The following is a 23,613-nucleotide window of genomic DNA, read 5'->3' on the forward strand; positions in this document are numbered from 1 at the left end:
CAAGCCTCTATAATTTCATGTACAGACTTGTCTAAGGTCACACTGATTGACTTCTTCCGACCCCAACTGCCCGGCCTTTTCTAGCTATCCGAGTGACTATAACTCAATGTTCCACTCCTTCTTGTCGGGCTGAAACGTTATTATCAAACGTCTTTTCGAATCACGAATTGCGATAGTTTATGAAACGAGCCTGCTCATACAGCATTGTCTATTTTGAACGAACGACAACTAAAGTGCTGTGACTTGTATATTGCGCCGTTGTCTAAGACTCAGATGCTGCATCCCGAGTCCAGTTCTTAAGCATAGCTCGATATAATAATCTCATATATTTCCGTCTCACATGAGATTCTCGTATAAAAATACACAAATGAAGTTGCAAATTATCTCCGCGCTACCCCCACATACAAACCCCATAAGTTGTTACCTATCGTCGGCACCGTCTTCGGCGTCCCCCTCTTCGGTGTGGTCCCGCGGAAAGTACCCAGAGATAATAGAACTATTGGTCATAATCAGGACCGGAAGCAGGGTGGTTTGTCTCTCCTCGCAAAAGTCGGCATTGTTTGAAGTGCTAGGATGGGCGATTCCCTTATTATTCATCTCTAAGGCGGAATCACTCTTCCGCACGTCACTATCCCCGGTCCTTTATAATCCTTTCTCTCATATTTCCCCCTTCTTTTGCCAAGTACTCCAATGGTTCTGAATATACCGCTATCCTATATCTGAATATCAGATCATCTCAGAGTTCATCTGAAAACCCTCTTTGCGTCCCCTCTCCGGCCCGATAACCGCAACCTTTTCGGCCGAGGCTTCTCCACATCTTCGGGCCCGGCCGCAGTGACAATGAAACCTGCAGGGAAAAAGCAAGAAATTGATGATGAAAAGATCGATGCTGAGCGAGAAGAAGACCGCCAACGCCCGGGAACTGCTGTATCAAGTTCCATAAAATCAGAACATGATGTTCAAGATACCATTGAACCAGTCGTGCTCGGCGAGCCCCTGGGACATATAGATACTCGTCGATCTACCAGGCGTGCTCAGTCCAGGGCATCATCTGCACGGTCGAGGGCTCTCTCTGTTGTTCCGAGGTCAAAGAGGCGTGGTCTTTTTGCAAAATTGACATTGGTCCCCGAGATTGCGTATCCTCCTGATTACAAGAACTCGACGAAATGGTTTCTCACCGGTATCATAGCATTAGCCACAGCTGCCGCACCTCTAGGCTCGACTATTGTCTATCGTAAGTCCTTGGGAAAATCGTGGTCGCATCCAGAGTTGACAAGAATAGCTGCCCTTCCCGTATTGGTGAAAGAGTTCAACACTTCTGAGACTGTTACCAACCTGTCAGTCGCCTTGTATATGATATCCATGGCCATCTTCCCCCTATGGTGGTCCTCGTTCTCTGAAGAATTTGGCCGTCGGTCTATATATCTCATATCATTCACACTCTTTGTCATATTCTCCGTCCTCTCTGCCATTAGCAAGAATATTACCATGCTTATCGTCTTCCGCATGTGCGCCGGTGGTGCTTCCGCAAGTGCTCACTCGACAGGTGCAGGCTCAATCGCAGATCTGTTTGAGGTGTTTGAGCGTGGCAAAGCCATGAGTCTATTCTACCTTGGTCCATTGTTGGGGCCTCTGATAGCCCCTATTGTTGGTGGCGCGTTGACTCAGGAGATTGGGTGGCAAGCGACTATGTGGTTTCTCGCTATATACGGCCTCGTTGTCCTACTGATGATTCTCTTCTTCCTTCCTGAGACGTTGCAACGCAAGCCTGAGAGTACATTGCCCACCACAGAGACTCAGGGACTCAGTCGAATGCGCACTATGGACTCGGCCAAGGTCAAGACCAAAAACTTTGCCAAATCTGCTCGACATTTCCTCATTGATCCTTTGGGAGTCCTCCTATACCTACGGTTTCCACCCGTCCTCATCACCGTGCTTCTTGCTGCCATTGCTTTTGGTTCCCTCTACGTTGTCAATATTGCCATCCAGCAGAAGTTTTCCCGCGACCCATACAACTTCGGCCAGCTTTCCATTGGTCTCATGTACATCCCCTCCGGTTTGGGTTACATCTGTGGATCGCTGTTTGGCGGGCGCTGGATCGACAAGATCATGGCGAGAGAAGCCCGTAAAGCTGGTCGTTATGATGACAATGGGAAGCTGATCTATCTTCCGGAGGACAGAATGAGAGAGAATGCCTGGGTAATGACGACCATTTATCCTCTGGCACTACTGATGTTTGGCTGGGTGCTTCGTTACGGTTTGCACCCTGTTGTACCATGTCTCGCCCTATTCTTCTTTGGAATCTCATCCATGCTTGTCTTTGTAAGGCAATGCCCTCCTCTCGCAGCTTCACTAGCTAACCGGTCCTTATAGTCAGTTGCTACCACCATGCTCACAGAGTTAATCCGTAAGCGCAGTTCCTCGGGCGTTGCCATCAACAACTTTGTTCGCAACACGCTTAGTTGTATCGGCGCCATTGTTGCTGCTCCATGGATCAACGCCATTAACGTTGGATGGGTTTTTACAATTCTGTGTATATGCTGTCTCATTATTAGTTACGTTAGTATCATCCTGCTGAGGAAGAACGCTACGAAGTGGAGGAAAACTATGGATGAAGCACTGGCCCAGTGAAGATCGCGGCCAAGGGGCAGCAAATAATGCAGCCATGACAAGTTGATGTGTGGAACTTTGTATTTCATATGCGACCAAGTAGATAAGAATGAAAACAATCACAATTTATGGTCCAGACTGCGTTTCTACCTTCGTCTATCAACATGAAATTTTACTTGTTACCTTCGAAGAGCTTGCCAACAGCATCAAGACCAATATTACCGCCACTGAACACCAGTCCGAGGTCCCAACCCTCTTCGCCAGCTTCTCGCTCTACCATTGATCTGAAATCCTCATCAAACAGCGCTACTGCCAGCGGGACGCAAGCACTGGGCTCCACAACCAGTTTGAACCGCTCAAACACCAGCTTCATAGCCGCCAGGATCTCTTCCTCAGTGACGCTGTACATGCCCGATACCAAGCGGCGACCATATATGACTGACCAAGGGTGCTCACCCACAGGGGTGCGCAGTCCATCAGCAACTGTAAGAGTCTTGACTGTTGTGATTCGTGTGCCAGACTCGAATCCACGCTTTGCATCATCTGCACCCTCAAACGATGGCTCCGAGCCAAAAACTCGAATTCCAGTGCCTTCACAGCTCAGAGCAACACCTGAGAGCATACCACCGCCACCGCAAGGGGTCATGATAGCGTCCAAGCCAGGTTTCTCCTTCTTGGTCCTCGGCGCCTCGTTGTCCCGCCCTGTAACCGGTGCCCGGAAAAGTCTCCTCTGCCCGTCGACGACGACATCAGCAGTCATCAATTCAGAAACTTGCTGTTGGAATTCTAGCCCGAGGGTGCCTTGTCCAAGGAGAATATCCGGGTGGTCATAGGGCGGCACAAGTCGAGCGCCTGTCTCAGCGATAACTTTTGCGGCCATTGCTTCGCGTTCAGTGGATGTGCTCCCGCTAAAGATAACACGAGCACCGTAGCCTTTTGTTCCGGCGATCTTCTTGGGGTTGGAAATCTCAGGCATGACAATGTGGGCTTTGATGCCACTCTCTCGAGCCGCAAGGGCTAGTGCTTGAGCATGATTTCCTGTAACAATTAGCCATCATCGTCAGGTAAAGCATGTATGACCTGTTACCAGAACTGTGTGTCACGACTCCTTTCTCCTTGCCCCCTCCCTCTAGCCATCCTGGTTCTTTCTTCAGCCTCTCGATGGCATGAAAAGCACCTCTCGCTTTGAAAGCGCCAATGCGTTGCAAATTCTCGCATTTGAACCAGAGTCTTAGCACCGGTCGGGCCGGCGTTCTACCAGCGTAACGAGTCCCTTCGAGTTCCTCCGCTGTGCGAGGGGTTGAAGCTAGTTTCGTGATAGTCTGGTTGGTCAGGACGGGCGTGAAGTGGACATATGAGCCGATGAGTTTGTGAGCTTCGATGACTGACTCACGAGTTAATGGAGGAGTTGTTGATAGATCAGCCATATTGATTGTGATAATGGTAAGTTGGAATGTTTGGGTTCAAGGTATAAGTCTACAAGATGGACAAACTGTGGCCCTATCTTTGCTGCGCAGTCGAGGGTCTTAAGTATCACCAACTCTCTAGTCATGCTCCGGTTGTCGGCTACTCCCAGCTGCCTGTTTCAGCAACTGATGAATAACGTTAGAATCTGGTCGCCAAGCTGACGCTAGACGCTGCTTGTCATATTTAAGGCGTGGGAAGGCAAGAAAGGCGCAATGGATCATGTTCGAATGTCAAAGAACTAAATATCACGAGCTGATTGATAGATAGGGTTTGTTTGTTTGTTTGTTTAACGTAAAATAAAAATGGTATTCGTTTTGGCTTCAAGCCTGATATCAACTTTTGGACCAATTTCAGATCCCCCTCCAGAGCCCAGGAAATTTTTTAAAAGTACAGACAGAAAGTTCATGTGGTTCATAAAAGCCGTTTCCTAGACATCCCATCCCATGTCCATCTCCCGCTCACAAATTATCATTCAACATTAATAGCCGCTTATTTCTGGTTCTCGGGTCGGAGAGATCGGACGGCCTTGCCGGCGCGCCAGATCTCGAGATCACGGATCTCCTTCATCTCTGCCTCGTACTTCTCACGGTAGTCAGGCTGGCTGTTGTACTCGAGAGATCGCTTGGTCTCGGACCCATCCTTGACGGCGTCGTACAGGGAGTTGAAGACGGGCTTCAGGGCGTCCTTGAACTTGGGGCTCCAGTCGATGGCACCACGACGGGCAGTGGTGGAGCAAGCCTCGTACATCCAGTCCATGCCGTTGGCACCGATAAGAGGGTAGAGAGACTGGGTAGCCTCCTCAACAGTCTCGTTGAAGGCCTCGCTGGGGCTGTGGCCGCGCTCGCGGAGGACCTCGTACTGAGCGAGGAACATGCCGTGGATACCACCCATGAGGCAGCCACGCTCACCGTAGAGATCGGAGTAGACCTCCTTCTCGAAGGTGGTCTTGTAGAGATAACCAGAGCCGATGGCAACACCAAGGGCAACAGCCTTCTCCTCGGCCTTGCCAGTGACATCCTGGTAAACGGCGAAAGAGGAGTTGATACCACGGCCCTCGCGGAAGAGAGATCGGACGGTTCGGCCAGAGCCCTTGGGAGCGCAGAGGATGACGTCGATGTTGGAGGGAACCTCAACCTTGGTGAGGTCCTTGAAGACAGGGGAGAAACCGTGGGAGAAGTAAAGGGTCTGCAAGATTTATGTGTTAGAGCTGTGCCTTGACTGACAATGGGTGGAGAGTTCTGCTTACCTTGCCCTCAACGAGCTGGGGCTTGATGGCGGGCCAAGTTTCAGACTGGGCAGCATCGGAGAGAAGGTTCATGACGATGGTACCACGAGAGATGGCCTCGTCAACGTCGAACAGGTTCTTGCCAGCAACCCAGCCATCCTGCTCAGCATCCTTCCAGGACTTTCCGTTCTTTCGGACACCAACGATGACGTTGAGGCCGTTGTCACGGAGGTTAAGACCCTGGCCGTGGCCCTGAGAGCCGTAGCCAATGAGGGCCAGGGTGTCGTTCTTGAAGTACTCAAGAAGCTTCTCTTGGGGCCAATCGGCACGCTCTGTAGAATACTAGTCAGTATGGGGTGTTCAATTGATCCAGCAGCCGCAATTGGAGATGCAACTCACCATAGACGTCCTCCTTGTGGCCAGCAAAGTCGATGGTCTTGACACCGCGAACCTGCTGCTGGACGGGGCCAGCGGCAACAGGTCGGGCAACAGCACCAACACGAGCAGCGGAGCGAGCAGCAGCAACGAAAGTTCGCTGCTGAACGCGAGGAGCAGAAGCCAGTTGGCGGGCAGGGCCACGGAGGGCCTTTGTGAAGTTGCGAGAAGCCATTGTGAGGATGAGAGGGGACAGTTTGGGAACTGAGGGGAGAGTGTCTGAGAGAGGATGAGGAGGAAGAGAAAGAGGGAAAGGCAATGGCGAGAGTAAAGGTTAAGTAGGTTTAAGCTGTCCCTAATTTTCTCTCCAAGGGACATCGCTTGGAGGGGGGACCGATTTCGGCTTGTACTGTGAGGTGGGGGCCCTATGCTGAGCAGCGGGGGATGTGTCTGGGGCCATGTGGGTAGAGGCGACTTGACTGAGAGCGTATCGGAGCAAGGGGAAATGTGTACCATGGACATGACCTAGACCTGGAGAACTCTCTCTCACCTTGAGTCACGTAAGTTTCGGCCAATTAGCGGTGACTTAAAATTGTCCAACCACCAAAGCTCTTCGTGTGCGTTTTTTGATGCCTTTGCCATATAAATCTGACCGCCAGAAGAAGGCGGCCCAAGACACTGCTATGGGCAGTAATAATACACTGTAATAATGATGATAAAAACTCGCCGCTTTTCTTACGGTCCAATTCTTCGAAGACCTTTTCAAAATCAAAGCCCTAGACTAATTGACTTCAATTGCGTGGCAAAATTGAATACTTCTCGCCCGCACCATCTCAAGCTATCCCAACCTGGAGCTAATGCTTTGACGGGGTAACCCTCAAAAGAAATGGGCCCTGTTGCTTTCGGAGTTCTGCTAGCTCCCCCGAGCCCATAAGCCGCATACCGTCCGACGAACAACACCACGGCCGATTCAGGCGTCTTGTCCAATAGGGCCCTGCCGAACTCAGCATCACGACTCCATATCTATGAGCGGCAACGGCAGCTGCACCGCGCTCGGGGCCATATCACTTCCTCCGGTCAATATGTCAGACAAGATAGTCCAGATCTGGCTCAATGCTGACTCCTGGAAACTCCACTTACTCCGGGTTACGGACGCTTAGCACCTGGATGAGGCTCAATTCACATTTCTAGACTCCACGTTATAGTCTATACTCCACGTGCGTAGGCGACACCATAAAGCAAACCAGGCAAGCCACGCGATGCTCATCTTGAGCCGTTGATCTTACGTCGGCAGCCAGGGCAGCAAGATATTGCCAGCCAATAGAGAGTACCACTAAACTGTGAGAAGCCCCTCCAAAGACTCCCTCTGACTCAAAAAGGCAGTACAGGCTAGGTGGTTAAAGTGAGCTTGGGATCATCTGTACCTGAGCAGGCATCGCAAGCTCAGCTCAGGTCGACTCTACCCCGCCTCCCAAATCTCGCCATTGACTCTCCTCTCAACCAAAACCCGTCACTATCAACAATCATGGAATGCTTGAAAGTTGGAGGATTGCCTAATCAAGATCATGGATTTATCAGACGCCACGCGATGCTCTTTGTTATCAAATGCTTGTCTGTCTCAAACACCCATTAAGTCGTTGTATCGTCCCAAAATCTTAACGGCCTGTCCCTTCTGGTTTTCCTTCCCTGGGACTCCTGTTTATTTGTCTTATTCCAAATCTATTTCAGGACCCTGTCGTATGTCCTGCCCTTGACTACTCCACCACCCATAGCAGTCCTCACGTTGCGCTTGAATCCCTCTCGGTTGTTTCGTAGATCTTCAGCTGCCTCCTTGTTGAGCGGGTCCGATGCGTTGGGTTCGAGGAACAGGAACTGCAAAAAAGTATTAGTCACTAATCCACAATCATATGTACTTCGTATTTCACGTCTGAGCAACTCGAGGCGCTTTGCTTTCCGGACTCCTTACCTGCAGGCCAACAATCACAGCATTCAAGTTCAGCACTGGCTTCCAATCCTCTCGTAGAATGTTCAGGCAGACCTTTCCCTCAAGATCGATATTGGGGTGGTAGATCTTTTCTCGGCACCGGACCTTGGGAGGCTCGTGGGGAAAGTTCTGGTTTATGGTGAAATCGAAGGTAAAGCGGCTGCCTCGGTACATGCCCTCATCAGGGTCGATCGTGAGTACGAAGTTGAGGATGTCATCGGGGTCGGGGAACTCTGTCTTCATCGTTGATCCGAGGGAAAGTTCTGAAAGATCTGTTATAGCATGCGTTAATCTCTTCATCCTAAATACACCGCTACACGTCAAGGTCTGGACAGGATGAATCATACCTTTTTGCACGCGCAGCTGAGCTGCAGTCACCTTCTTCTTCTTGCCACCCGTCGCCTGGCCCTCAGCGTTCTCTGCTTCCTTTTGCTCCTTTTTCTATACCACTGTCAGTGTCTAACGAGCTGGTAGCGGCCGGTAGATAACTCACCATCGACCATATCTTCAACATCGTGGATGTGGGGGGCCCAGGTTTGGGCTGTCGTTATATGCTGCGGAAAGAACTTGATGAGATCACAGACAATGAAGTGCGAGAGCCCAGGCACGACGAAATTTTCAAATAATAGGAAACTGTAGGGCAAGTAGCACTGCAAGATTCTGAGAGATTGGTTGTGAATGCGCTGAACTCAGTTGCAAGAAGGGTCTAGTCGTGCTTAGTGGAAAAGGTGATGATGCTTGATAAGATAACACGGCGTAAGGCAGCCACAAGCCTAAACCTTGAACCCCACCGAAGTTTAGGCGATATGGTACCACCAGAATGACGCATAATATGTCGTGTGAGTTAGTCCCCAAGGAGGTAGCCAATGATAGAAGAAGACACAAGCGACAAGGCAATATTAACTATCAAAAAAGAATCATATCATTCAAATGCGTCATAAACCCCCAGGGGCAGATGCCAATCTGAAAAAGACTAAATAGAGATGCATTTGCTCGTGCTCAGGTCTGGTCTGAATACCTTCACTTCCAATGTCCTCTTTTGTGGATGTCCCTCCATTTAACTCAAATAGTCAAAACCCAGCGTACGTTACATAACAAAGGTATCCGGTACAAAAATCCAGTTTGTCTACTATGACAAGTGCCAGTACTTTCCCGTGCCCGGCCTCTCCAGAAAAGTGTGAGTGTCGAATACAACGAGCGTAGGTACGCACGAAGCTTATCGTCTCGAAAAACAGCACATGATACCAGTCCTGCCCAGGAACCACAAGAAACCGGCAAAACGAACGAGCGAGAGCACGGCAGTAGCGTACAGAAGGAACTGGAAGTAATGCGCCTTGCGATCTGTGGCAGGTTCCTATCAAATTGTTAGTATAAACCGCGTATCGCATAGCGCTGGGGAAAACTTACACCCCATCCGAGGTTATCGAACTTGTCGCTGGTAATGCAGACAATAAGGAGAATGTTTCCGAACAGCCAGCTGACGACGAGTCCTGTTCGGAAAGACTTGTAGCCATCTTCAACATCAGCCTTCTCAACCTCTTCCTCCTCCTTGAAGGGAGCAAGAGCTCGGCGGACAGTCTGCTCGAATTGACTGTCGATATCCTCCTGCTCCTTCTCAACTTCCTCGACAACAACCTCGTTCTTCTCACCCTTGGTGACGTGGGCAGAGGGAAGTGCCTCAGCCTTGTCTGAGCCCTTGGTACCCCAGGAGACATCGTGCCAGTTGTTGAAGGCATAAACCATGAGAATGTTGATGTAAGTCGACATGAGAAGTAGATAGTAGGGGAAGGAGTGGAACATGTGCCAGGGATCGAGGTACATGAACGAGGCAACAAAATTGAGTCCATAGATGGTGATGAGGGCGACTAAAATAACACCTCCAGCACTCGAACCGCCAAAGAAACTGTCAAGGAAAGCGTCGGTCGAGGCGAACGAGATCTGGTCTCCAATGGGCGTGTCAAAAGCACGAACAACTAGGTAGGCTGAGAGGACCAGGATGTAACCCTGAATGAGACTGAAGACCATGAAGGAAGCGATGTACGTAAACTTGGAGCCCTTGGGCCTGTTACCAAGAGCCAGAATGAACTGGAGCATGACGAAAGCTAAGTAGAGGTACTGAAGCAGGGCATTGACGACAGGTGTACCCGTGTCGCCGAATGGCCAGGCGTGATAACCGGACGCAGGCTTGGGCGTACCCACAAGATCCATGATAACGGATGTTGTAAGCCAATAAGAACCAAGAGAGAACCATGCGAAGAGAGTGTTGAGAGTGGTGTAGATGAGTTGAATGTGGAGGAAGAACATGCGGATGATGTTATGACCCGACTTGTACATTCGTCCGAAATGCATCAGTGAGTATAGTGTGGCAGCGAATGAACCGTTGAGCCATCGTCGACGTTGACTAATGAATTCAGCTGCACCTTCAGGCACATCGGTTTCACCCTTGGCAGCCTTGATATAGGACAAGTGCCACTTCTGGCCAGCCTTGGCGACCAGCTCAAAACAAAGAATACGATCCTCGGCCAAGAACATGTTCTTCTTGAAAATGTTCATACCATCGATACCCTTCTTACCAAGCATCTTAGACAAGGTATGATCACCATGGAAATACTGTTCCAGCGGGCGGCCCATGATGGCTCGGAATCGGTAGGCCGAGAAAGCACCAGGTAAGACAGAGACATAACCAAAAGAAGACTCGAGAGGCTTGTCCAGAATGTTTGAAATCTTGTACTCGAAGTTCTGGACGGCAACGAGGGGGTTGAACAGCTTCTTGCCGCCTTTACCCAACATAGCGTGAATTTCACCACAAGCACCTCCCAGGTCCTTATCGTTGTAAAATCCCTCCCAAAGAGCAAGGAGAGATCGGGGACTGGGCTTGGTACCTGCATCAAGCAGGATACACACCTCAGGATTCAAGATACGGCCGAATGCGTTGAACAGCCATCGATGCGAGTTAATCTTCTTGGTGTTCTTTTGCTTCAAACAGAAGATCATTTGAACTGGTGGCAAGTTCTGTGTCCCTTCGTTTGTGGGTCGAATAAGCTGCTGGTTGGGCGTGACGGAAAGCTGGCTAGTGTATTCGAAGATGTGAGCAACAGTCTCCTTGCCGTCGACATCCTTCTTGATAACACCGTCCTGGTACACACCGACAGTGGCAAGGACATCCAGAGTGTTCTTGTCAGCCTTGTCGATACCATCGAAAACCAAGCATACAACGATCTTCTGCCAAGCTGGACCGCCCTTGTTCCAGAAGGTCGACTTCTTCAGGTTGACGATGTCGCGGATGTTCTGCATGGTGTGATGCAGTGTTCGTGCGAGAAGAACCTTGTCTTCGTTATAGTATGTAATGGCGATCAGCAACTCAGTGTGTCGGTTGTACATGCGAGGTCGCAAATCGTAACCGTTCTTGAGAGTGAAGTCGTTGGGATCACAGGTGGCAGCGGTATATCGCATCTTATGGAACTCTTCGGTACCACTCTCAGCGTCGCGATACTGGGGCTGGACAGCATTCTTGATTGCACTGGGAACAGGGTAATCAATGCTCAGAACTGAACCCTGAACAAGCTTGATCTTTCGGGTTTTCGAGCGGCCAAGACCACCACCCATCTGAGGCTGCTGCTGTCGCTCAACCCAGCTGTCTTCGGGGTCGAAGGCAGAGTCGGGGCGAGGGAAAGGGGCAGCGGCGTCAAGGTTACCAAACTGACCAAAGCTGCCTCCATCACCATATCCAGTAGGTCCCTGGCCAGGCATGGTTGACGAGGCTCCAGGGGCATAGGACTCGGTGAGACTGTAAGCAGAAACGGGGCGATCGGGGGGGGTACGGGCGCCAAGTCGATCTTGGTCGTAACCTGAGTTCAAGAGACCGCGGCCCTGCTCCTCGTCGTTCTCTTGAGGGGGGAGATGGTACTGCTGGAGAAGAATTAGTCCTTGTCATTCAGCATTAAGCCATGGACAAAGAATGTGCACTCACGCTTCCGCCAGCAGGAAGGTCCTGCAAAGCATGTCCTCCATACTCCTGATCACGGCCATTGTACGCCATGGTGAATAGTTATGCTCCCGTAGGCGCTCAGCACTGTTGGGATTCTAGGCGATGAGCTTGGGATAAAATAATGCGCGATAGCGATAGCGGTGCGAAGTGAAGATGGTGTTGTGAGTTTTTCTCTAGTCGAGATAGGAGCTGAAACAGGAGGAAGGAAATGCGAATGGTGGTCACGGGCAGCCACCTATTGAATAGGTAGCAGTGGCAGTTTAGTAGCTCTAGTACCTTGGCCCCAGCAACAGTCGACAGATACAGTAGGAAACTTGAGGCGCCAGCCTCAAAAGAATGGTGATAGTTGGGGCGGGGGGGAAAGGATAAGGAGGATGAAGTTGAGGATAGGAGGGAAGAGGGATAATGAAGGCAAAGAAGAAGGCTAGTGGCAGGGTTTATTTTTCTCCTCTCCTCTGAGAAAATGTTTTGATGAGAGGCCCTGGGAACGAATCTCGTTTTGCTCCACGACTGGGCTCACAGCTTGAGAAAGAGAGGTAAGAATAGGGGACTCATCTCGCGCTAAGCCTGCTGAGCCACTCCACTCCGCCATAAGTTGGTACATACTTGGGGGGCGAGGATCCATCCCATCTCCAGCTGCCATCCCTGTCAAGAATCAGATACCCGCCCTCTAAGAAACGAGAATCTGACTGCAGTGCATTATGGGCTTGTGAGTTCCCTGATGGCGATTCACAGTCGTTGACGACTAACGCGCAGATATCCTTTGACCTGGCTGAGCGTTGAGACGGGCATGCCGTCAAGCTTTACTGGCTTCCTGCACGTTGAAGCATCTCCCACGGGCAGAACGGACTCAAAGAGGCTTGCGGCTGTAAACTATCGAGAGATCTACAACCTACACTGTACGAATAGACGTGTGACTGGCTATCAACGTACGAACGTGCTGTACACTTCCGCTACGTCTCGTCAGTATTGAACCCAAAGCCAGCCAGCATTTCAGGGCGGAGAAGACGGCTGGTTCTTCGTTCAACTCTCATAGCGAAGACTTCAGCCACCGCAATATCTGCATTCGCCTGCTCACCGTTCAATCGACCTCTTTTTTCCCAGCCCGTCTTACAGTTCACTGGAACCAAGTTCCTTGAAATGAGGAACTAGAGTGCCACAGATTATGGAGATAACTACGGGACCCTGGCACTTTGCATTGTTGTCCATCCAAAGACAACGGGGCATGCCACTGACAGGAGATGCCCGATGCCTAAGCTGAGAATTGTCGGGTCTGCATCTGCATTGCTGCTCGGGCCTGGCGCCTACCGTTTGCTCAATACTGAGTTACTAACTGTGTTGCACAGTACTCTGCATACTCTACTGTTTCAGCGTGTGGTTTAGTAGTTTAGCAGCTTCTGCGGGGGGCCAACACAAAGTTCCAGAAGCCAAGTTACATAAATACCATTTGATTCCCCTTTTCCTTCAACCGCCAGCTTGCCGGAAGATCGTCATCCCCTTTCTCCCGCCACATGCCTTTCGCATCGTTGTCCGGTACGGGCAATGGTCCCTAATTTCCCTCCAAAGGCACGGGCTTTGCAGTCTGGCTGCCTCAGGAACTTGTACGCCAGCCAGCCATCGCCTTTCGTTTGGGAGTACCCGCACCCAGCCCTGTTGGCTTACGATCCTTTCCCTTTGACATCAGCCGCTGAGCCTACTGCAAGCCTGCTCACCTGCACGACTTTTGGGCCATGGCAGTTAGTTCGCCAGAACCCGTCAGCAGTCAGATTTAACCATGTCCCGGATTGCTGCTTCGGTGCTTGGTAGCTGACCGCCAACGAAAAACAAACAAAACGGGCACCATTACTCAAAACGAAGCATATGTTTGTGTTGCTTCCCATCTCTTACCTTATCCCCTATCTCTAGCAGGATCCCAAATGGTGACATTCAGGCGATTCCTCCCTTGTCTTCAGGTTACTTGGCTAAAACGCTTGACTGGGTTAGTCTTTTGTCCGAAACACGACAAAGAATCTGCCACAACAAAGCGTATGTTCTAAAAATAGCCGATCCTGTCTTAGCAACTTGAAATTAGCTGGAGCGAGCCGACAACTGGCTGGGCTTGCTCAGCCTAGCTGGTTAGAGGCATTGATGATGCTGGGGTGCAAGCATGGTACGTACATGGTATTTTACGGTCTTATCCGTTAATTTAGTACCTTGCCTCTCTGTTCTGAATTCTATCCAATATTGGACGAGTGAAGGGTGGTGAGATTTGTGGCCCGCCATTCTGACTGCATCTTGTTATGTTGAATTTGCAGACAAGGCCACCAAGTAGCGGGCTTTGAAGCTGAGTTGTTTCCAGTTGAGCCAACGTCTAATGCAATGGCGCGGAATCCTTCGTCCTCACGTCAGCTGGCAGTTGATGGGAACCTCAGGCTCCCCAGCCCTACGGTTGAGGCACGCAGCTATCGAGCTTACTCGAGCTGTTCGCATTTGTTGTGCCCGAGATTCGTTGGATATCCGTTACCGGATCTCTTCATCTCACATATGAGCTCATGCATCTAACGTAGGACTGTCGCTATAAGTCTTCCGGTAGACCACTACATATCAATGCTCTGGCTAGCAACTGCAATCAATTAGCCTAACACAATCCCCGGTACCGTCAATATCGAGCAACCTGTGGTCCCCATCCTCGGTTGCTTTTCCGAGACATCGGCTGGTTCTGGTCCAGTGATAAGAGAAACATAGTGAAGCTCGTGGCCTGAATGTCAAGATCCCAATGACTGCTACACTGAAGATAAGTAAGGCAATGGACTACCAAATGTCTGAGTTCTCTAGTGCTGTGCAGCGCCGGAGCAACACGAGTCATTACTGCACGGCATCTACTCAACGTACTAATAAATGTTGCCAAGGCATAGCGACTGAGCAGTCAATGATTAATTAATAAGGTAAATACTGTGAACGAGTATCTATCACTTACCCTGTATTATTGTAACGAATAGATAGTGCTTAAATTTTACTCGAAACCCTTGTAAATGCCCAACACGGGTCTATCATTGCACACTACCACAGGGTAAACAGCTCGACATATTCAATCCGACAACACAGGACTACGTTGAATGCGCAACAAGTAATTTACATATTCGGATTCCAAAAAATATCGCAGAGTCGCTGGACTATTGAGGAGTTGAGATGGGGCGTACGAAACCGGATAACCTGCCGATTTTCGTGCAAGGTGTAAATTTGACATTCTCTAGTATCTGAAGATGAAATTCATGTCTGGTATCACATAGTCTTGATATCATAGTATGTAGGATATCGGCACAGATCACCTGCAGATAGCGAAATTGAGAAACATGATGCTCCCGCAGTGGGTCAAAGTTTTCGATCATGGCACAACGGTCGAGCTAACATAATCTATATTCGCCTCGTTAAAGACCCGATGAACAGGGTGGAAGTATACACGAATGTTGCCAAGAGAAGCAAAAGTCTACGGTCAGATTGCAATGTTGAATTATGATTCGCCAATTGTGATATTTGATATAGGCCGCCAATATGAAGCCCCAGACATTAACAGCCAAAGAATAACGGGCATGACCCTGCTGATAACATTTGTTGATTATAAAGCCGAAGCTAAAAGTCGGGCACATTGGATTCGGCGTAAATGCATTTATGAGCGCTACTTCTTAATAATCGAGGGGTGATGGCGAGGCAAGCTTTTTCTCTTACATCGGGAGTTTGTTGTTTCGGATTTAGGGACGCGCGTCTGGTGCAGACAATGCATTTTCTGCAGGACTCGCCCAAGTCTGGTATGCAAACTCGTGCCACCGCTGAGACTCTCCATCATGGTTGGCCAGAACTACACTCCCAGAGCATGGATTCGGGGAAACAGGCTGTAACTCTACGGAGTTCGGTAGGGTATAACATTTAACGTATAACGGCCTGTCTTGATAAGGCCGTTGCGCTGCAGTTATAGTCTTGAACCCAAAGTTGCCTCTTCTCCTCGACGTAGAATCAAGGACCTTATGAGTAGTGCATTATACACTGGGTGGTTCTGCATGATGCCTTTTTGTTCGTTCGTGTTCACCTGAAGCCGGCGTCCAGTTGATGGTTTGCGGCACCTGAATTAATAGCTCAACGGGCGGCACTGGATCTAGGCCCACATCGACTGGTTAAGACAGTGTCTGGCCAGGATCCTCAGGGGCTTCTAGCACTGCTTAGTGGATATCATGCAGGGATCCTACAAGCTTTTCCATAAGCCAGTCTTCACCCACGGAGCCACAATATCAGGGGCTGATATACAGTGCGAGTAATTTACTTGTTTCGCCATCGCTGAAAGAGGCAGAGTCAAGCATCAGCATCCCTGCTGCACCATCTCCTCGTGCTCCAATCGATGTCTCGCACCCACCAACAAAGCAAGTGCGTGTGTGCCTCTACTTTGGCTTGACCTCCTCCCACCTCCCGCCGCCTCCCGCTTGTGCAGTTGATTTCGCTCCTTCATCGTTCTTTGCAACCCCAGACGATCGCATCAATTTCTCATCGACGGCCAACACCTCCACGCATCGATTTGAACCGAATCGAATCCCGAGAGAGAAGAAGCCTGGCTTTTCTTTCTCGTATTTTATTATTCGAATCAATCGCCCGGTCGATTATGTCTCCTTGCGCCTCCTAACCAGCCTTCCTTTTCATCTGAGCTAGCCTCTGAACCCACACTCGTTTCTCACTCATCTCACTTCGACTATCACGGACTCGATTTTGGATATACATCGACTTGTTCTGCTCGTTCTTATATACAGGAAATCGACCACCAAGAAAAAAAAACACATAATCATTCCATCTCTCCAAGCCCTGTCGCAGATCACTATTCGAGTCAGCGTATTGCCAAGCATTGTTGATAACCCACCACAACTTGTGCCTGACTGATCATCCGAAGCGATCGACATATCTTAACAGCCAAGCATCATATATCATCGCATTCGCTCCATAAGTCTTCCATACCCAGACGTCGCCATGATGGAGAGGTCAGGATACCTTGTTGCCAGGAACCTGGATGAGTTAAACCATGGTAAGTCAATCAGAGAGTTGCCGGCATGTTCAGTTTCACAGCCTCTAACAATCGTCCCTAGCATTCCAGCTTGTCCCTCGAAGCAAGGACTGTGTGAAATGTGACGATGATACACAACTTGAATGTCCAAAGTGCGCAGATAACGAAGTCTGCCAATTCACCGTTCCCCTCGACTGTACCATGTGTGCTACATCCTTCTGCGAAAAGGACTCGGACAACTCCAGCAACAGCGGCGGCGGTGGCCCAAATGTTGGTGCTATCGTTGGTGGTGTTCTCGGTGGCATCGTGGTCATTGCTATTGCTACCTACATAGTATGGAGATTCTGTATCAAGCCGAAGCGTTCGCAGATCCCCACGTCTATATACATCGAAGACACAGACGCCATTCAGAATGAGAAGGATGCTGCCTCAAGAGGAACTCGCCCGCACTCCACACACACTGTTCACTCAATCGCATCAACAGTTCTCACGCGAGCATCAAACATCATCCAGATCGCATATATCCCTGGCGTCACAAACCGAGCGACCCCGACATCGCCAAACGTTCTTGTCCCTCCAGTCCCACCGATCCCTATGCACCATGCCGAGGCCAACCGGGGTCTAGGACACGACGACCAGCATTTCTTTGTTCCTGGCGATCTTCGAGACTCTACCTACTCGGGGCTGTCAGGCTACTCGGACCGAACATCATACGCTCGTACCTCTTACGCACCTCGATCTAGTGTGGCTTCTACGATTTATGGAAAACAGGCTCAGGTTCTTACACCTGCCCAGACTGGAATGAGAGCCAAGCCCACCGTTGTCAGTGTCAAGTCCGTCGGTAACAACAGCGGCGACATGGTGGCACCTCCAGTCCCTACAATTGACTTCGAGAAGTTTGGTGGTGGCAGGCCCAAGAGCGGTGCAAGTGCGTTCAGCGTCGGCTCAACGTTCCTCAACAGCGCCAACACTGCTACGCAGGCTCGTGCACAGGTGGTCAAAGTTGGAACATTGAAGAAGGTCGACGTGGGAAGTAAGACAGAATCAGACACATCGTCATCAACCATGGCACCATCACCACCAACAACACCAAGTGGCCGTGTTACTAGAGATTCGAGCATTACCGTTATCGATGAGTCACCTTCTGTAGACCAAGGCCCTTTCTCGGACCCCCCAGAGCGATCTAGTCCACAGAAAGCAAACAAGGCCCCTAGCCTTGGTGCCGTCATGGAAGATTCAGTAGGCGAGGATGACAAGCCTCTGACTCTCACGCGGCGGGACAGCAGTCCTTTTGGGGACAAGCACGCGACAAAAGAGTAGCTGCTGCGTCACTCTACTCTGATACAAGCAACTTTCTCACGAATATGTCACGAATCTAGCCGAATGTTGGTCAAGGGACATGGACTAGAATTTGTCTTTTATTTATTTTCTTTATGTTATATTCACTTCATGTCAACTTTTATTGGAAGGCAAACACAGAATTTTCACGGGATATGGCACCCTTTTTTATGTTATACTCAGGGTAGCGGAGAGGGACTTGTTAACAGCTATGGCGTCTTGGAAGGAAGGCCGTGGCAACGGCTTCAGGGATGCCTGTAGGCCTCGGAAGTCTCTATGTGAATATTGAATAGAGATGATTCTATATATGTTTGTGTATCCGTGACGGGTGCCACACCTGATAAGCCCCCAACCCGTTGCGGCACCTGGAATTAGCCCTGTAGTACCTTGCCATGGGAGACATGAAGGATGCAAATATGTATCCCGTCGCCTGTCTCTATATACTGCAAATGATTGCAGAGACAGGAGCATCGATACCTGCATAGGAATCAAGACACAATGGGAACATGTAGAGACTGGTTATCATTGTCACATAGTGTCCTATGCTGGGTAGCTTGGGTAAAATGAGTTTCATAGTCTACAATCCAAGTAGAACCAGACCTGGGATGAGAGGGATTGTAGGTCAGTTGTTAAATCCTTTCTTTCCCAGCACCTCGGGACGTTCGGGGTTTGTCAGTACTAGACTACCTAATTACCTTAAGTATGGATTTCGTTATACCAGGCATTGTTGAAAGCCGGCCTCTCAGCCACTTCCCCTCACAATCAAAATGCTATCGCACGAAGATCGTCGTGCCTAGACTGCCGATCTCGCGAGGTTATCACCATGACTCGGCCGATAGACAGCGCTGCCTATTGGCCACTAGATTGATCATCTTTAGCATCGCAACTCGCTGAAGATAAAACGCCAATTCGATTGACACCGTGGTCCATATACCTTTTTTTCAGGCTATGGGTCTTTGGTGTAGCTGTTTTAAGCCCTTTGCGATATGTTTATTGGGGAAGAGTTTCGAAACATCTGGTTCACCTGACTACTAAGTTGACCTACGACCTTTGCCGTCATTGTGTCGCCCAATAATGCCCCTGTACAAGGATAAATATGCCTATCACACCTGGGCAGCTCCTCAGTCTATGAACTGACATCTTCAAGGCGAATACATCGTGTCCTTGCCGCAACACAATTGTACCCTAAGGGTTAGAGTGAAATAGGTGTTGCGAATGCGGGCTTATCTGTAACACTGGATATCTAGTTCAAAGCCAACATGTTGATCTTTTGGCCGAGACTATCGGCGTCCTTAGATCCGGCACTGTCTCTTGACATGACTTGTGAAGTGGTGGAATTGGCTCCAAGAGCTTGTCATGAACGTCAATGCTATTGTAGGTTCGGTAAGGTTAGTACTGATAAGTTGTACAAGCCCTACTCCTCGCTCAAGTCCAGTGTCGAAACATGAGTCTTGAACCACGCCGTCTCTTCTGTGTCCTGCAGGGCTTCTCCTTGGTCCTATTCTGTCTCTTCTCTAAACCCTAGCCTCGGGATTTCTCATCCCCTGTTCCCCGAACACGTTACGTTTGATGGGTTTCTTGACCCTCCACTTCACTTAAGTTGATTCCTTTGGATGGCTGACCTTCCCCTTCTGTGCATATCCCCAGCATCCATCCATTAACTTGAACTGCCCGTCACAGCTGAGTCCCTTTCACAAGCAACCAAGTAGCATGTAATAGAGACAACTACATACAGTCGTAATGTGCCGGGTGTGACTGCCACTCGCTCCCTTTCGTTCAGGGTCATCTTAAACGCCCGCTGCTAGTCTGCTGTAGCCTCCGGCCATGACGCCGGTCTATATTCCGGTCCTCGTCCGCCTCTGCTAGACCCCGACACGGGACGGCTTACAGATGCCCAATGGTTTCGGAGAGCAGTCTATTCGACGTCTTTAGAGTGTATATACATACATGCATCTATGCATACATACATACATACAGACTCTCGCGCATAGGTACATGGTTACGTGACTTGCAAAAAAGAACGCAATATAGGTTCTCCTCCTAATGTAGCGCCATAAGCTTCTCTGGGCTAGATCAAAACACGATGCTACTGTGGCTCACTTCCAAGGAGGAGTCCTACCTAGTCATGGATCTTAATCTGAAGCCCCTGCGCAATTCTTCGAGAAAAAACGAGGCCGGTAGTATCGGCATAGGCTTAACCGTATGGAAACTTTGTTCGGCACTTGTTCTGTCACTGTGAAAGCCTAGAGCTCTACCATCGGATTTCCTGTGGGTGAATGACTAGCTGCCCATATTAGCAACAAAGGGACCATCTTTAATAATCCCAGCCCTAAATTCGATATCAAGTTGATGTCATGGGTGTCAGGTTTACCTAGGTACATGTACTTTGGGTAGATAAGATAGGTCTGTACTATCGACCACGACACTGATGCTTCCATAACAAAGTGTGAAGCGCCACTGCGATAACATCCGCAATGGGAATAAATATACATACGCGGCACGCAGTCCATCTTTCAAATGACCTGTTCTACAGCGCACCAGGTAAGGTACCTGTTTAGTAGTTAGGTAGTTACTAAGAATGTAACCGAGTCGTTGACCACTAGCTGCATCTAATAAACAAGGTCCTTCTTTCTTTTTCCATCACGCTTTACTCTTTGGCGTCGTTGAGAAGTGGCATGGTTCATGACAATTACGTGGGGTGAATGATTTGATAACCATCACATAACCTGCGGGAAGCGTGGGAGTGGTGCATGCATGCGATCAATCAATGACCATCCATCCTACGGCCATGGACAGTAAGTGATGAGCTACCTATGTACTGTAGCTGCTCGTAAACAGAAGTATTCCACAGCGTCTCCATCGCTGATGGGGAACCTTTGTGGTTGAACATCTACTTGTAGCGTAGCGCGAGCTCGTCCATTTTCGACTGCAACGACACGGGCCCCATTCATGGATATCACCCACCCACGTTTGCGCACTAACTACCTGCCTAGCAAACCCCACCAATTTCGCTATCAGATCGATCTTTACTTTACTTTACTTTACTTTACTGGACTTGTGTCTTCATTCAAGTCGCCGTAAGACTATGCTGCGTGTGTTGCAAGAGCTTTCGAAGCAAAGCCAGAACAGCAGCAGGAAAGTAGTCTTTGGTATAATGGCAATAGATGAGATAGCATCTCCGACCAGCTCTGTGCTCTCTCAGCATCAGGGCTCGCATTTAAAGTCCACTGGCAGGGAACATGGTTCCGAGTCCTGCTCGATAGATGCCAAGGTACGCCGATGCTAACGGGGCTAACACCGTGTTCATGCCCTTGGTGAGCGAGCCAACATGACACAAGACACCAACAAAGGGAGGGGAAATCGGCCGTTGCATCTTTGTTGGGTCCCTTTCTTTTCCCTCAGAACAAACATCTTGTACATTTCTGACGGGGTCCTAGTCCGGACCGGGTTATCAGAAGGAGCTGAGATACTGCGGATCTCACCTGTTCATAATGGTGACACGACTGCCATTACTAGGTAGGTAGTCTTTGCTTCAACAAATGTAGATCACCTAGGTACTCACTGTACACGATTCACAATTTCAGGAGGTTAGACACTGCGTCGGAATGGCTTGAGAATGCGTCCAAAAGCAAGCCGGAAGTAAAAGAAACGTGAGCCGAGATGCGAATCAGGATTGATGGCTATTCTTTTATCGTTGCTCCATTCTGTAGGGTTGATAGATGTTGGGAATTTCCAACCCCATAACAAAATATTATCTTCCACAAGTAACTATTATTAACCCGAAATCAGATGTAAATGGAAACCTTCGATTAGGTAGTGGAGATGTTTCCGCACGGATGTGAGAGCCAGCGATGGGTTGCTGGTTGCAGAGGAATGCCATTCAAATTTTGGTCGTAAATTTGGAAAACAAATAGTAGTATAAATGTCAACAGATAACCTAGCGCCCCAAGAATATGCCTCTTTTTGTTCGTACGCCGTGCGCCGGTGCGGAACTGCTTCTGCTTTGGTTCGTCAATCGATGCTGCGTCGTCATGTCGCCCTACTTGTTGGGCAATTGGCCATCTAGAAATCGCAGAAAAGTAATAAAGCCCGTCTCTGATCTTATCTCCTCCGTACTTCCCACGATATCTCACCAATCATCTTCAAATCATTGGGCATATCCTCTGTCAAGAGAGATGAGGGATCGCCTCATGCGTATTTCTTGACGTTGGCCTGTTGTCGTTAGCGAATCGATCTACTCGTTCGCCTCATTTTCCTCCTCTTAGCTGATAGATTTCCAATCCGTAATGGGACGTATCCACTCATAATACCACGCACTTGGACTTGCTTCGGTCCTTGTTCCTATTTCTGTGTCTTTCGTCTCGATCGCCCCCCCTCGCATCTCCGTTGCCTGTTCGCGTCCGGCCGCTCGATCTTTCCGAGGGGCGTGAGGCTTGTTGTCGTTGACGACGTAAGATCCTAACAACGTCGTAAAACGCCTTTTCAACGTTGATGCAATTTTTGGCCGAAGCTTCTACAAACTCGCAGCCGAGCTCACGGGCGAGAGCATGACCTTCTTGCGTTGAGACCTCTCTTTCGGTGACTCGGTCGCTCTTGTTACCGACAAGCATAATGGGCACGGGTAGCTGCGGGTTTGCAGCGGAGATAGGAGAACCGGGATAAGACGGCGACGAAGCGCACGATTCTTTGACTCGTTGGATCTGATGGTGGAATCGTTTGATCCGAGTGAAGGAGGATCGTGACGAGATGCTGTAAACAAGAACAAAGCCTTCGCCATCACGAATCCATTGATCTCGTAGTGCTGTATATTCCTCTTGCCCAGCGGTATCGAGTACTTCGAGCATGCAAGGTTGGCCATCGATGACAACCTGCTTTCGGTATGAATCCTCGATCGTGGGGTCGTACTGTTACAGAGGTGTTAACTCAATGTCACCAATAAAGCGGAAACAAAACTGCCATGTCCAACTTACAGTCTCAACAAAGTGCTGCAAACATAGCTGAATGGTAAGAGCTGTTTTTCCAACACCGCCATCTCCCAGAACCACCAATTTGTATAGCACCATTCGGCCAGCCATGATGATGGCGACGTCGAGTAAATCGACAAAAGGTAGAGCCGATAAAAGAGGAGAGAGATTGGGTCTCGCAGGAGAGAAACACGACCCAAGCGACCAACGGACCGGAGAGGGGGAGGGTGGAGAAAAGAGGGGGTGGTCGGTAATTGAGGCTCACGAGATGCAGTGTCGATATATCCAAGGTGGTTGGAGGTTGTGAGGTCGAGGTCGTCTTCACGGGCAATAAAACAGAAGCGAAGGTGAGAAACGGAGGAGGGGGTGGCTTGATGGAGCAAAGAGCTGTGACCAAGCGAAAGCGGCGGCAGTGGCAGTACCAGTAGCAGCACCACAAAACGTAATGGAGGCAGGCAGGCAGGCAGGTATGTGCTGACTTGTAGCGGCGGCGGCGGCGGCGGTGGGCGTCAAGGCGTCAAGTGCGTCAAAATGAGGCAGCTGGGAGGGCGGAGGGGGTTCGACGGCAGTGCAAGGCAAATCAATGCGTAGCGATGAATGCAAGGCTCAAAGACACGAGGCAGGGCGCGGCAAGGCAGCTAC

General features: G+C 49.7%; 7 protein-coding genes; 2 read left to right on the forward strand and 5 right to left on the reverse strand.

Annotated features, from left to right (window-relative positions):
* Positions 1–840: 840 nt before the first annotated feature.
* On the forward strand, positions 841–2,631 carry FFUJ_07331 (related to dityrosine transporter; the record flags this gene model as incomplete). XM_023577571.1 has 3 exons in its annotated part: positions 841–1,234; positions 1,283–2,322; positions 2,374–2,631. 3 exons carry the CDS (start codon positions 841–843, stop codon positions 2,629–2,631), a joined length of 1,692 nt encoding a protein of 563 aa, XP_023430623.1.
* Positions 2,632–2,782: 151 nt separating this feature from the next.
* On the reverse strand, positions 2,783–4,037 carry FFUJ_07332 (related to threonine dehydratase; the record flags this gene model as incomplete). XM_023577572.1 has 2 exons in its annotated part: positions 2,783–3,648; positions 3,698–4,037. The coding sequence occupies 2 exons, from the start codon at positions 4,035–4,037 to the stop codon at positions 2,783–2,785; spliced, it is 1,206 nt and encodes a 401-aa protein (XP_023430624.1).
* Positions 4,038–4,566: 529 nt separating this feature from the next.
* Positions 4,567–5,912, reverse strand: FFUJ_07333 (probable ketol-acid reductoisomerase (ilv-2); the record flags this gene model as incomplete). XM_023577574.1 has 3 exons in its annotated part: positions 4,567–5,262; positions 5,324–5,634; positions 5,702–5,912. 3 exons carry the CDS (start codon positions 5,910–5,912, stop codon positions 4,567–4,569), a joined length of 1,218 nt encoding a protein of 405 aa, XP_023430625.1.
* Positions 5,913–7,396: 1,484 nt separating this feature from the next.
* Positions 7,397–8,175, reverse strand: FFUJ_07334 (probable E2 ubiquitin-conjugating enzyme; the record flags this gene model as incomplete). XM_023577575.1 has 4 exons in its annotated part: positions 7,397–7,549; positions 7,644–7,933; positions 8,009–8,102; positions 8,155–8,175. The coding sequence occupies 4 exons, from the start codon at positions 8,173–8,175 to the stop codon at positions 7,397–7,399; spliced, it is 558 nt and encodes a 185-aa protein (XP_023430626.1).
* A 702-nt stretch (positions 8,176–8,877) lies between these two features.
* FFUJ_07335 (probable Chitin Synthase 1 (chs-1)) lies at positions 8,878–11,700 on the reverse strand (the record flags this gene model as incomplete). XM_023577576.1 has 4 exons in its annotated part: positions 8,878–9,015; positions 9,069–11,422; positions 11,483–11,570; positions 11,632–11,700. The coding sequence occupies 4 exons, from the start codon at positions 11,698–11,700 to the stop codon at positions 8,878–8,880; spliced, it is 2,649 nt and encodes an 882-aa protein (XP_023430627.1).
* Positions 11,701–16,635: 4,935 nt separating this feature from the next.
* On the forward strand, positions 16,636–17,989 carry FFUJ_07336 (related to OPY2 protein; the record flags this gene model as incomplete). XM_023577577.1 has 2 exons in its annotated part: positions 16,636–16,690; positions 16,752–17,989. 2 exons carry the CDS (start codon positions 16,636–16,638, stop codon positions 17,987–17,989), a joined length of 1,293 nt encoding a protein of 430 aa, XP_023430628.1.
* Positions 17,990–22,308: 4,319 nt separating this feature from the next.
* On the reverse strand, positions 22,309–23,082 carry FFUJ_07337 (probable RAS-2 protein; the record flags this gene model as incomplete). XM_023577578.1 has 2 exons in its annotated part: positions 22,309–22,911; positions 22,978–23,082. 2 exons carry the CDS (start codon positions 23,080–23,082, stop codon positions 22,309–22,311), a joined length of 708 nt encoding a protein of 235 aa, XP_023430629.1.
* Between the last annotated feature and the right edge of the window lie 531 nt (positions 23,083–23,613).

Source organism: Fusarium fujikuroi, chromosome FFUJ_chr05 (assembly GCF_900079805.1).
Source record: "Fusarium fujikuroi IMI 58289 draft genome, chromosome FFUJ_chr05".
Taxonomy (NCBI): domain Eukaryota; kingdom Fungi; phylum Ascomycota; class Sordariomycetes; order Hypocreales; family Nectriaceae; genus Fusarium; species Fusarium fujikuroi.